This window comes from Salvelinus fontinalis, unplaced genomic scaffold, assembly GCF_029448725.1.
Source record: "Salvelinus fontinalis isolate EN_2023a unplaced genomic scaffold, ASM2944872v1 scaffold_0484, whole genome shotgun sequence".
NCBI classification, from domain to species: domain Eukaryota; kingdom Metazoa; phylum Chordata; class Actinopteri; order Salmoniformes; family Salmonidae; genus Salvelinus; species Salvelinus fontinalis.
Genome location: NW_026600693.1, coordinates 57623 through 71866, shown reverse-complemented (window position 1 = coordinate 71866; position 14244 = coordinate 57623). Strand labels below are relative to the sequence as shown.

Here is a 14244-nt window from a genome sequence, read left to right as displayed (position 1 = left end):
ACAACATGGCAACAACATGACAACAACATAGTAGCAACACAACATGACAACAACATAGTAGCAACACAACATGACAACATGGTAGCAGCACAAAGCATTGTACAAACATTATTGGCCACAGACAACAGCACAAAGAGGAAGAAGGTAGAGACAACAATACATCAGGCAAAGCAGCCACAACTGACAACGGACATTATATTGTCAGGATTGGAGTTAAATCCTTAACTAGGTATTAATTTATTAAAATGTTATTAATTAAGCAGACTCATATCAAACCAACAACCCTGGCGTTGCGTGCGCCATGCTTTACCAACTGTGCGACACAGAACTATTCTACCATTATATATTCATAATGTACATATTCACATGTAGCTACAGGTCTGCATAGACGAAAGTATTGGCTGTAAGAAGTCAGACAAAACATATTTGCTCATCTTTAAATTAATAAACAATATAGTGAATATTTTTCTAAACTGCGTTACCCATTCCAGTCAGCTGACGGCGATATGCGTCTTCAGATGGTGACGTCATATCTAGTGGACCACACGACACCGGAAGCTGTTTCAACAACACGGATGCTGACTCATTCAACCACCTCCGTAGCCTGGTATCCAACATACAACCGAAAACAAGCTCTGTGGACCATTTTTGATCTCGGTGTTTTTAACACAATCCTCTTTACGTATCTACTATTTAACTTAAGCGTAACTTGTTTTTGCTCAATTTACACATTTGTTGATTATACTGAACCTAAGCTAATCGTCAATGCTAGCTAGCCCACCATGAGCTCTCCAAGCTACTCCCTTCCTGCTAAAGAAGAGGTCTGCTGGACGGAGAAAGAGGGCCTGTGGCTGAACGTTGTCGTGAAAGAAGAGGGGGAAGAGGAGGATGTTTCCGTAAAAGGAGAGGAAGATGCTTTCAGAATGAAAGAGGAGGAAGAGGAGGCTATCAGTATCACGTTTAAAGAAGAGGGAGAACCTTTTGGAGTGGGAGAGGAGGCTATCTCAATAAAAGAGGAGGAAGAAGACGTTTGGAGAGACGAAGAGGGAGAGGAAGAGGAGACTGAAGATCTGATTAACACCAGTGAGTACTGTCTTAAAAACACAGCCAGAAACTCTGCAGTTGTTGAACTAATGTGTGGTTTTAAAGCCAAAGGGGCATTGCACTGAAATGTGCTCCTCACCAGAACCCCAAATATAAGCTCGTAAAGCTCCGTTGCGTGTAAACAATGCAAATGTAAACAAACACTGTATTTGACGCAAAACGTATTTAAAACGATCATTTTGATCTCATGGTCGGTCCTTGCATCCACAGCTCTGTCTATGAATTAGAGTTGTTCCATTCCTTCAAGCCCTCCGCTACTCTCCCCTATCTGTTCATTAGGACAGTGGAGACTGAATTAGAGTTGTTCCATTCCTTCAAGCCCTCCGCTACTCTCCCCTATCTGTTCATTCGGACAGTGGAGACTGAATTAGAGTTGTTCCATTCCTTCAAGCCCTCCGCTACTCTCCCCTGTCTGTTCATTAGGACAGAGGAGACTGAATTAGAGTTGTTCCATTCCTTCAAACCCTCCGCTACTCTCCCCTGTCTGTTCATTAGGACAGTGGAGACTGAATTAGAGTTGTTCCATTCCTTCAAGCCCTCCGCTACTCTCCCCTATCTGTTCATTAGGACAGTGGAGACTGAATTAGAGTTGTTCCATTTGTTCAAGCCCTCCGCTACTCTCCCCTATCTGTTCATTCGGACAGTGGAGACTGAATTAGAGTTGTTCCATTCCTTCAAGCCCTCCGCTACTCTCCCCTATCTGTTCATTAGGACAGTGGAGACTGAATTAGAGTTGTTCCATTTGTTCAAGCCCTCCGCTACTCTCCCCTATCTGTTCATTAGGACAGTGGAGACTGAATTAGAGTTGTTCCATTCCTTCAAGCCCTCCGCTACTCTCCCCTATCTGTTCATTAGGACAGTGGAGACTGAATTAGAGTTGTTCCATTCCTTCAAGCCCTCGGCTAGTCTCCCCTATCTGTTCATTAGGACATTGGAGACTGAATTAGAGTTGTTCCATTCCTTCAAGCCCTCCGCTACTCTCGCCTATCTGTTCATTAGGACAGTGGAGACTGAATTAGAGTTGTTCCATTTGTTCAAGCCCTCCGCTACTCTCCCCTATCTGTTCATTAGGACAGTGGAGACTGAATTAGAGTTGTTCCATTCCTTCAAGCCCTCCGCTACTCTCCCCTATCTGTTCATGAGGACAGTGGAGATATAAAACGTTTAAGTACCAAATCAAGTGTTATTGGTCACATACACATGGTTAGCAGACGTTAATGAAATGCCATTTTATTTCTTCGGCCTCCTGAGGTTGAAGAGACGCTGTTGCACCTTCTTCACTACACTGTCTGACCATTTCAGTTTGTCTGTGATGTGTACGCCGAGGAACTGAAAAGTTTCCGCCTTCTCCTCTCCCCTCGGCTACACGCCCCTATCTTTTTATTAGGACACTGAAGCGTTTAATGACCAATAACAGGGGAGGTTCACATTTTTTAGAGGTATGAGGGGTACGGCTCTACCTTTCTCACTCATTATTATTCATGATCCATTCATGATTATCCGTAATCGTGTTAGCATCCACATTAATATACAAGTGTTCAGAAACATATTCTATTCTTGTATGACACGATACATTATTTACCGTTCATTTCTGTTGGGTACAGCATCATCTGAAACGCAACCAAAACAAACTGCAAATGCATCCAACATGTTTGTAGAGTCACAAGCTTGATGTAGTTATTATGTTGTAGGAATGTGAGACCAAATACTACACTTATGACTACTTCAATACACATAGAAGTGAATTTTGGCCAAATACTTATGACGCATTCAAATGTGAGAGACTAGATACATGAAGTCATTTTATTTCTAAATGGTAGAACAGATACCCTGAAAATACCCTCAAATAAAAGGTGACGTTCTGTGCTGTCTCATATGAAGCATTTGATCTCATATCTAAAATTCTGGAGTACAGAGTCACATTAAACTGTTATCTTCCCTGTCTGAATAAATACGTTGGGGAGTATATATCGTTTATTTAAGCAATTAGGCCCGTATACCACAGGTATGTCAAAACATTTATTTTTACTGCTCTAATTACCTTGGTAACCTGTTTATAATAGCAATAAGGCACCCCGGGGGTTTGTGGTATATGGCCAATATACCACGGCTAAGGGCTGTTCTTAGGCACAGTCCAACTCCCATATTACCTGCCCTCTTTACTAACCTGTAAGAGTAGGAGTTACCCTACCCAATCACAGGGATGGATAACTGTAAATTCCAACTGCTGCTACAGACGTAGGAAAAACAGCTGAGGCATTCCATGTCATTTCAGCAACTGATCTCTGAGGAAAATGAAGCTAATTGATTAGCCCTTTTGATTTATAAGGATTCACATAATATTCTATAAATATAGTGTCCAACATCCAATTAGGACCAAACTTCTTCCTACCTTTTGAGTAGACATTAGGAATCCAACAACCAGTATATATTTTTTAATAGACAGCTACTATCTATCTACTTAAATTTGGAATTAAAAGGTCCCACGGTTGCGTCAAGTGTTTTTTGGAGAGACAGAAAGGAGAGGGGGACCCTTGTCCTCCATTACTACTGGACTGCTAATATTCACAAGATAACCTTTTGGGTTTTTACATTAAAAAAGAAATATATATATATTTCAGACAATGACGGCCTAGGAACATTCATAGAGGAGGAAGGACCGGTGTGTTCCTTTATGGAAAATAACTCATGTCAAACACCATCCCTGGTCTCCTTAGTCTGTGCCCCACTACCATCCCTGGTCTCCTTAGTCTGTGCTCCACTACCATCCCTGGTCTCCTTAGTCTGTGCTCCACTACCATCCCTGGTCTCCTTAGTCTGTGCTCCACTACCATCCCTGGTCTCCTTAGTCTGTGCCCCTACCATCCCTGGTCTCCTTAGTCTGTGCTCCACTACCATCCCTGGTCTCCTTAGTCTGTGCTCCACTACCATCCCTGGTCTCCTTAGTCTGTGCTCCACTACCATCCCTGGTCTCCTTAGTCTGTGCTCCACTACCATCCCTGGTCTCCTTAGTCTGTGCTCCACTACCATCCATGGTCTCCTTAGTCTGTGCCCCTACCATCCCTGGTCTCCTTAGTCTGTGCTCCACTACCATCCCTGGTCTCCTTAGTCTGTGCTCCACTACCATCCCTGGTCTCCTTAGTCTGTGCCCCTACCATCCCTGGTCTCCTTAGTCTGTGGTCCAGTACCATCCCCGGTCTCCTTAGTCTGTGCTCCACTACCATCCCTGGTCTCCTTAGTCTGTGCTCCACTACCATCCCTGGTCTCCTTAGTCTGTGCTCCACTACCATCCCTGGTCTCCTTAGTCTGTGCTCCACTACCATCCCTGGTCTCCTTAGTCTGTGCTCCACTACCATCCCTGGTCTCCTTAGTCTGTGCTCCACTACCACCCCTGGTCTCCTTAGTCTGTGCTCCACTACCATCCCTGGTCTCCTTAGTCTGTGCTCCACTACCATCCCTGGTCTCCTTAGTCTGTGCTCCACTACCATCCCTGGTCTCCTTAGTCTGTGCTCCACTACCATCCCTGGTCTCCTTAGTCTGTGCTCCACTACCATCCCTGGTCTCCTTAGTCTGTGGCCCTACCATCCCTAGTCTCCTTAGTCTGTGCTCCACTACCATCCCCAGTCTCCTTAGTCTGTGCTCCACTACCATCCCTGGTCTCCTTAGTCTGTGCTCCACTACCATCCCTGGTCTCCTTAGTCTGTGCTCCACTACCATCCCTGGTCTCCTTAGTCTGTGCCCCTACCATCCCTGGTCTCCTTAGTCTGTGCTTCACTACCACCCCTGGTCTCCTTAGTCTGTGCTCCACTACCATCCCTGGTCTCCTTAGTCTGTGCTCCACTACCATCCCTGGTCTCCTTAGTCTGTGCTCCACTACCACCCCTGGTCTCCTTAGTCTGTGCCCCTCCATCCCTGGTCTCCTTAGTCTGTGCTCCACTACCATCCCTGGTCTCCTTAGTCTGTGCTCCACTACCATCCCTGGTCTCCTTAGTCTGTGCTCCACTACCATCCCTGGTCTCCTTAGTCTGTGCTCCACTACCATCCCTGGTCTCCTTAGTCTGTGCCCCTACCATCCCTGGTCTCCTTAGTCTGTGCCCCTACCATCCCTGGTCTCCTTAGTCTGTGCTCCACTACCATCCCTGGTCTCCTTAGTCTGTGCCCCTACCATCCCTGGTCTCCTTAGTCTGTGCTCCACTACCATCCCTGGTCTCCTTAGTCTGTGCCTCTACCATCCCTGGTCTCCTTAGTCTGTGCTCCACTACCATCCCTGGTCTCCTTAGTCTGTGCCCCTACCATCCCTGGTCTCCTTAGTCTGTGCTCCACTACCATCCCTGGTCTCCTTAGTCTGTGCTCCACTACCATCCCTGGTCTCCTTAGTCTGTGCTCCACTACCATCCCTGGTCTCCTTAGTCTGTGCTCCACTACCATCCCTAGTCTCCTTAGTCTGTGCTCCACTACCATCCCTGGTCTCCTTAGTCTGTGCTCCACTACCATCCCTGGTCTCCTTAGTCTGTGCTCCACTACCATCCCTGGTCTCCTTAGTCTGTGCTCCACTACCATCCCTGGGCTCCTTAGTCTGTGCTCCACTACCATCCCTGGTCTCCTTAGTCTGTGCTCCACTACCATCCCTGGTCTCCTTAGTCTGTGCTCCACTACCATCCCTAGTCTCCTTAGTCTGTGCTCCACTACCATCCCTGGTCTCCTTAGTCTGTGCTCCACTACCATCCCTGGTCTCCTTAGTCTGTGCTCCACTACCATCCCTGGTCTCCTTAGTCTGTGGCCCTACCATCCCTGGTCTCCTTAGTCTGTGTGTTTTTTTCTAAAATGTATCACAATACCCCATTATGCCAAAGCAAAAACAGGTTTAGATTTTTTGCAAATATATTGAAACTATTCCCCAGGATAACTAGTCTCAGAGTAATGTAAGATCCCAGGATAACTAGTCTCAGAGTAATGTTAGATCCCAGGATAACTAGTCTCAGAGTAATGTAAGATCCCAGGATAACTCGTCTCAGAGTAATGTAAGATCCCAGGATAACTAGTCTCAGAGTAATGTAAGATCCCAGGATAACTAGTCTCAGAGTAATGTAAGATCCCAGGATAACTAGTCTCAGAGTAATGTAAGATCCCAGGATAACTAGTCTCAGAGTAATGTTAGATCCCAGGATAACTAGTCTCAGAGTAATGTTAGATCCCAGGATAACTCGTCTCAGAGTAATGTAAAATGCCAGGATAACTAGTCTCAGAGTAATGTAAGATCCCAGGATAACTCGTCTCAGAGTAATGTTAGATCCCAGGATAACTAGTCTCAGAGTAATGTTAGATCCCAGGATAACTCGTCTCAGAGTAATGTAAGATCCCAGGATAACTAGTCTCAGAGTAATGTAAGATCCCAGGATAACTAGTCTCAGAGCAATGTTAGATCCCAGGATAACTAGTCTCAGAGTAATGTAAGAACCCAGGATAACTAGTCTCAGAGTGATGTAAGATCCCAGGATAACTAGTCTCAGAGTAATGTAAGATGCTGGAAAAAGAAGCTGAAAAGAATAACAGAACGGCACCATTAGAACTAAAATGTGTCGCCTGGATGTCAGACCCCCAACCCTCCAAACTGTAAATAAATAATAAAATGTGTATCCTGGATGTCAGACCCCCAACCCTCCAAACTGTAAATAAATAATAAAATGTGTATCCTGGATGTCAGACCCCCAACCCTCCAAACTGTAAATAAATAATAAAATGTGTCTCCTGGATGTCAGACCCCCAACCCTCCAAACTGTAAATAAATAATAAAATGTGTCTCCTGGATGTCAGACCCCCAACCCTCCAAACTGTAAATAAATAATAAAATGTGTCTCCTGAATGTCAGACCCCCAACCCTCCAAACTGTAAATAAATAATAAAATGTGTCTCCTGGATGTCAGACCCCCAACCCTCCAAACTGTAAATAAATAATAAAATGTGTCTCCTGGATGTCAGACCCCCAACCCTCCAAACTGTAAATAAATAATAAAATGTGTCTCCTGGATGTCAGACCCCCAACCCTCCAAACTGTAAATAAATAATACAATGTGTATCCTGAATGTCAGACCCCCAACCCTCCAAACTGTAAATAAATAATAAAATGTGTCTCCTGAATGTCAGACCCCCAACCTTCCAAACTGTAAATAACTAATAAAATGTGTCTCCTGGATGTCAGACCCCCAACCCTCCAAACTGTAAATAAATAATATAATGTGTCTCCTGGATGTCAGACCCCCAACCCTCCAAACTGTAAATAAATAATATAATGTGTCTCCTGGATGTCAGACCCCCAACCCTCCAAACTGTAAATAAATAATATAATGTGTCTCCTGGATGTCAGACCCCCAACCCTCCAAACTGTAAATAAATAATAAAATGTGTCACCTGGATGTCAGACCCCCAACCCTCCAAACTGTAAATGAATAATCAAATGTGTCTCCTTGGCAACATTAGAACCTCGGTACGTTTACTGTGTATGTCGAGACAAAGGAATGATGTAAACAAATAATCCAAAATATTTTTGTCAATGAGACAGTATATAAACAAAGGAATGACCGGACCCCCTTTGACTGGAAAAGGAAAACTAAGGAAAACTAGATGATCAAAACATTAGATCACATCAAATAAGCCTGAGTGGTTTCACCTCCTCCCAGACTATACTGGATACTACAGTTATAACTATACATAGTTATACAGGATACTAGAGTTATACAGGACACTACAGTTATACAGGATACTACAGTTATACAGGATACTACAGTTATACAGGATACTACAGTTATAACTATACATAGTTATACAGGATACTACAGTTATACAGGATACTACAGTTATACAGGATACTACAGTTATACTGGATACTACAGTTATACTGGATACTACAGTTATACAGGATACTACAGTTATAACTATACATAGTTATACAGGATACTACAGTTATACAGGATACTACAGTTATAACTATACATATAACTATATAACTATTACTCTGGTAAAGACAGTGGGGTCAGGTCTGGGTGGTCTGCCAACTATCATCAGCTGATCCAGGAAATCATTTTCTGAATGCCAGTCAAATTACAAACATCACGACATGCTACAACAACTAAAGTCCTTCTTCATTCATTACTCTTGTAAAGACAGTTATGCCGTGCTCCATGTTGGATCCAACATCCCTAACAAATTGATGTTTATAATGTTATTGTTTGCTTGATTTACAGTTGGGTCTCGTTAGTCTGTTTGCACAGAGATATACTTTGCTCATAATGTGTAGAGAACTGTTCCTTGATGGATAGGCTATTATACAACACACAGAGCTATTTTCCTTTTATTTGTTGTTAGGTGAAGTTATGGGTCCTACAGTAGGTCTATGTTATTGTTAGGTGAAGTTATGGGTCCTACAGCAGGTCTATGTTGTTGTTAGGTGAAGTTATGGGACAATTTGGCAAACAGTGTACAAACCCTCATTGTCAGGCTGATGGAAAAGACAAAGAACATTTTACTGGTTGAAGGGTTTTTTAAGTACAAAGCGGTTGATTTGCGATGATCACACAAACATTATATTAAGCAGGACATTCAAACGAGCCTTACAATTATAATCCAAAGTAGTGTGAAATGCACTCATAAGCAACCTGGAAATGGAGGCTACTCCCCTGAGTTTTCACCCATTCACATTCAGAATACTTTGTGAAAAACTAAAATCTTTGCTATAACTATTATCCTCACTAGCGGGAAGGAGTTTCTACAACCAGATATACTACATCTATAACTAGTGGTTTCCTCATAACCAGATATGCTACATCCATAACTATCGGTTTCCTCATTACCAGATATACTACATCCATAACTAGCGGTTTCCTCATTAGCAGATATACTACATCCATAACTAGCGGTTTCCTCATTACCAGATATACTACATCCATAACTAGTGGTTTCCTCATTAGCAGGGAGGTGTTTCTACAATTTGATTGTATGTGCTTCGCCCTCGTGCCACAATTTTATTAAACACAGAAAGGGGCCCATATTGGAGACCAAAAGTCATCTGGCTCAATCATCGATGTTACTACTAATGTGAAAACAATACAAAATATGATTATTGTTGCTAATTTTAAGACAAATGTCAAATCATTACATTCATTACAGACGTCAGTTGTTGTACAACATCATGGCTACGCTGTTGGCATCACCTTTTACAGTGAATTTCCACTGTTGTGGGCCTTGAACCATTTGACTTTGTTGTTCACACAGGAGAGAGACGGGACTATCGTGGATCCTCTGGGAATCCTCAACAACCTCATGATGCTGACGAGGCAGAGAAGAGTCTCTCCACATCAGAACTCCTCCAGAAACACCAGCAGAGACCCGCAGGGAAGAAATCTCATTGCTGCTCTGACTGTGGGAAGAGATTCACCTCATCAGGCATTAAAATTCATCAGAGAACACACACAGGAGAGAAACCATTTAGCTGTGTTCAATGTGGGAAAAGTTTTGATCAATCTTGCCATCTGATTCAACACCAGAGAACACACACAGGAGAGAAACCTTATAGCTGTGATCAATGTGGGAAGAGTTTTAGTCAATCTGGACAGCTGACAGTGCACCAGAGAACACACACAGGAGAGAAGCCTTACAGCTGTGGTCAATGTGGGAAGAGTTTTACTACATCTAGCAATCTGACTACACACCAGAGAACACACACAGGAGAGAAATCTTATAGCTGTGATCAATGTGGGAAGAGTTTTGATCAATCTGGACAGCTGACAGTGCACCAGAGAATACACACAGGAGAGAAGCCTTACAGCTGTGGTCAATGTGGGAAGAGTTTTACTACATCTGGTCATCTGACTCTACACCAGAGAACACACACAGGAGAGAAACCTTACAGCTGTGATCAATGTGGGAAGAGTTTTGGTCATTCTGGCACTCTGACTTTACACCAGAGAATACACACAGGAGAGAAACCTTATAGCTGTGGTCAATGTGGGAAGAGTTTTACTCAGTCAACCAGCCTGATATCACACCAGAGAACACACACAGGAGAGAAACCTTATAGCTGTGATCAATGTGGGAAGAGTTTTACTACATCTAGCAATCTGACTCTACACCAGAGAACACACACAGGAGAGAAACCTTATAGCTGTGATCAATGTGGGAAGAGTTTTTGTCAATCTAGGGATCTGACAGTGCACCAGAGAACACACACAGGAGAGAAACCTTATAGCTGTGGTCAATGTGGGAAGCGTTTTACTACATCTGGCTCTCTGACATTACACCAGAGAACACACACAGGAGAGACACCTTATAGTTGTGGTCAATGTGGGAAGAGTTTTACTACATCTAGCAATCTGACTCTACACCAGAGAACACACACAGGAGAGACACCTTATAGCTGTGGTCAATGTGGGAAGAGTTTTACTCAGTCAACCAGCCTGATATCACACCAGAGAATACACACAGGAGAGAAACCTTACAGCTGTGGTCAATGTGGGAAGAGTTTTACTACATCTGGCCATCTGACTCTACACCAGAGAATACACACAGGAGAGAAACCGTATAGCTGTGGTCAATGTGGGAAGAGTTTTGGTCGATCTGGCCAGCTGACATTACACCAGAGAATACACACAGGAGAGAAACCTTACAGCTGTGGTCAATGTGGGAAGAGTTTTACTACATCTGGTCATCTGACTATACACCAGAGAATACACACAGGAGAGAAGCCTTATATCTGTGATCAATGTGGGATGAGTTTTACTTCATCTAGCCAGCTGACTTTACACCAGAGAACACACACAGGAGAGAAACCTTATATCTGTGATCAATGTGGGATGAGTTTTACTACATCAAGCCATCTGATTCGACACCAGAGAACACACACAGGAGAGAAACCTTATAGTTGTAATCATTGTGAGAAGAGTTTTCCTACATCTGGCCAGCTGACTTCACACCAGAGAACACACACAGGAGAGAAATCTTATAGCTGTGATCAATGTGGGAAGAGTTTTACTAGATCTAGCTATCTGACAGTGCACCAGAGAACACACTCAGGAGAGAAATCGTATAGCTGTGACCAGAGATAATCTGATAAAAGATCTCTGACTAAATTTCAGAAAATACATGAAGGAGTTGTTTCATGATATCAATGAAATGATGTCACAATGTAGAATGTTTTAACATTGTAGTAGCAGTATTTTAATGATGTCACAATGTAGAATGTTTTAACATTGTAGTAGCAGTATTTTAATGATGTCACAATGTAGAACCCTAAATGTTTGTCCCCTGTTCTATTGATTTCAACATGATATGGATAGTAGCCTCAGGGGGAAAATCCACGCTCTGAAATGGAAGAGTACTATTTATATGATTTAACAAAAAGTGACTAACACAAAAAGAGCTGTGTTACACTTACCACGTTGGTGACCCACTTGAATTAAAATGCAACACTTCAAAAATGAAAATAAAATCTAGGCTCTGAAATGAAAGAGTACTATTTATGAGATTTAGTAAGTACACATTATTCCCAGATTCCGTGTGGTTTTGAGCTGTTAGTTTTAACAGGACGTGCAACCTCATCTCCCTCCTGTCACATAAATGATTTTAGCATGATATCGATGAGTTATGACAAATAAGTGTTGCGTTCCTTTGTTTAGCGACCCCTACATTTAAATGCATTCCAACATCACGTACAACCTGATTTCCCCCCTAATCGATATCAGTGATTTATTGCTACTTGTCAAAACAACACTGTTTCTGGTGCTTGTGCAGTTTATAAGGAGCTTGTTTAAAAAAATACAAGAAATATGATTATTGTGGCAGATGTTTGTGTAAATAGCACATGTTATGTTTAGGTTTTCAATGTACCCAAACTGTTTCTGCACATTGGTTATTGATTTGGACACGTTAAAACTGTGTTTTGACATTGAGGCTATCCCACCTAGCACAATGTAATTGAAAAGTTGTTGAAAATAAGACTATGCAATCAAACATTTTTTTATATATTTTATTATTATACCATGCCTTACCATTAAGTTAATTATTGACAATACATATTAACAAAGGGGTGTCTATTTGGTTTTGATCATTCATATTTACAATTCATGTAACTTTTAGTAATCATAATTATTTATGCAATCAACTGACAATTTACGGGTATAATTATATTGACATTGTTGCCCTTCTTTTAGAATAGCAGGTTTAATTCTCACATGTGCCAACCCAAATGTACTAGAGCATGACATTGGGGACTGGGTCCCGATCCAACAACATGCCTACCTAGTGAACTCTGAAAAGAGAGAGAAGTTCCACAGTGAGGTGGAAAGTTACTACGGATATTGCAGGAGTTTCCTCTTGAAATCAGACATGTCTGTGTTAAGGACAACTTGGTTGCTGGTTGTTTCAAGGTGGGCAGTCATAGTTTTGCATTTAGCCATTGCGTTGCCATGGATCACAATTTATTTTGACTGCACGGTTTTCCGTATTGGAGATGAGTTTTGTTTGGGCTCATTCCAAGGGGACGAGAGTTCTAGAAGTTTGTTGAGTTTTAGTATTCTATAGAATGAAAAAGGAGAAAAAAATAATACGATTGTATATTATTATTTAGAAATACGTGTTTTTTCTTGTTTTTAATTGTTGACAGCCAGTAGACACTATGTTTATATTGTAGAAGGTGAAGCATTGTAGTTGATTATAATGTGAAATGGAAGTTGTTTTCTGTTGGTGGTGAGCAAACTTGTCCAACAAAAATTATAGGTTTTATTTGTTGTCTTAAGGGGAAAGGTGTTCCAGGCTTTCGTTTTTTCCATTTATGTTTTAAGGTTGGACTTTAGCAAGTATAGCTTGTTAGCACGTAGGGCACACTGATTGGTGTCACCTCGTTAGTCAGTATGTGTAACACCAGTTCTTTTGTTTGCCTCTTCTTGGGCAGATTTAGTGGGTCTCATGGTGGGTGACTTTTATGTCCCAGTTGTTGTTACTAGTCAACTTTCAGTGGACACTGAGAGCAAAACTGCAACATTATGTTATAATACTTTTATTGCATCAAATGGTTGTTTTATGCAACAGAATAGAGGGTTCTTAGAACTATTGTCTGTGTTCTACTGAGGATGGGCCTCTGGGAGAAAACACTGACAGGACATTTACAATGTCTTTTGGGTGATAAAAACCTAAAGAGACCACATTCCAGGGCATGAGTTACTGTTTCTGTTCTATATGGTACCAGGGAGCGATGAACCCCTCCTAAAAAAAAAATACCTTGAATTTGCATTGCATCCAATTAATATTTTAATCAATGGCATTTCCTTAGGCTGCTCATTAGTCTTTCAGTTGTTAGTCTTCTGTTTGTTGTGTACTAAATATTTCATTTTTTTATTTGTTTTTTCTTGTGAAGCCATTGTGTTGCATCCATGCCTGAAATGTGCTGTATAAATAAAGCTTGATTTGATTTCAACAAATGAACCCAATGACTGACTAATCAAAAGACTCTTGGTCCCTCTTAGTATTTGTTAATGAATAGAATACAGTATATACATATGAGATGAGTAATACATAGACTAAGATACAGTAGAATAGGATAGAATACAGTATATACATATGAGATGAGTAATACATAGACTAAGATACAGTAGAATAGGATAGAATACAGTATATACATATGAGATGAGTAATGCATAGACTAAGATACAGTAGAATAGAATAGAATACAGTATATACATATGAGATGAGTAATGCCAGATATGTAAACATGCAGGAGATCCACGAAGGAAAGACAGTGATGGTGCTCAGTGACGTTGTTGCAAATGGAGGGTAAAATGGTAAAACGTTTGAGTTAATTTTGTCCATTATTACATCATTACATCAAGTGTTCCAATGGTAAAACGTTTGAGTTCATTTTGTCCATTATTACATCATTACATCAAGTGTTCCAATGGTAAAACGTTTGAGTTCATTTTGTCCATTATTACATCATTACATCAAGTGTTCCAATGGTAAAACGTTTGAGTTCATTTTGTCCTGGTCACTTTGCCTACTGTTTATTGCCACGTTGGGATGCAACCTTTGTTTGTTGTCATTATTTAAGCATTTTTTATCATTTTACGCCCGTTTTTTCTCCCCAATGTGGATCTT

General features: G+C 41.6%; 1 protein-coding gene across 1 annotated transcript; it reads left to right on the top strand.

Moving 5' to 3' along the window:
• Window positions 1-548: 548 nt before the first annotated feature.
• LOC129846227 (zinc finger protein 271-like) lies at window positions 549-13580 on the top strand. Its single transcript, XM_055914229.1, has 2 exons — window positions 549-1083; window positions 9373-13580. Exons 1-2 carry the CDS (start codon window positions 783-785, stop codon window positions 11199-11201), a joined length of 2130 nt encoding a protein of 709 aa, XP_055770204.1. The 5' UTR covers window positions 549-782; the 3' UTR covers window positions 11202-13580.
• The last annotated feature ends 664 nt before the right edge of the window (window positions 13581-14244 follow it).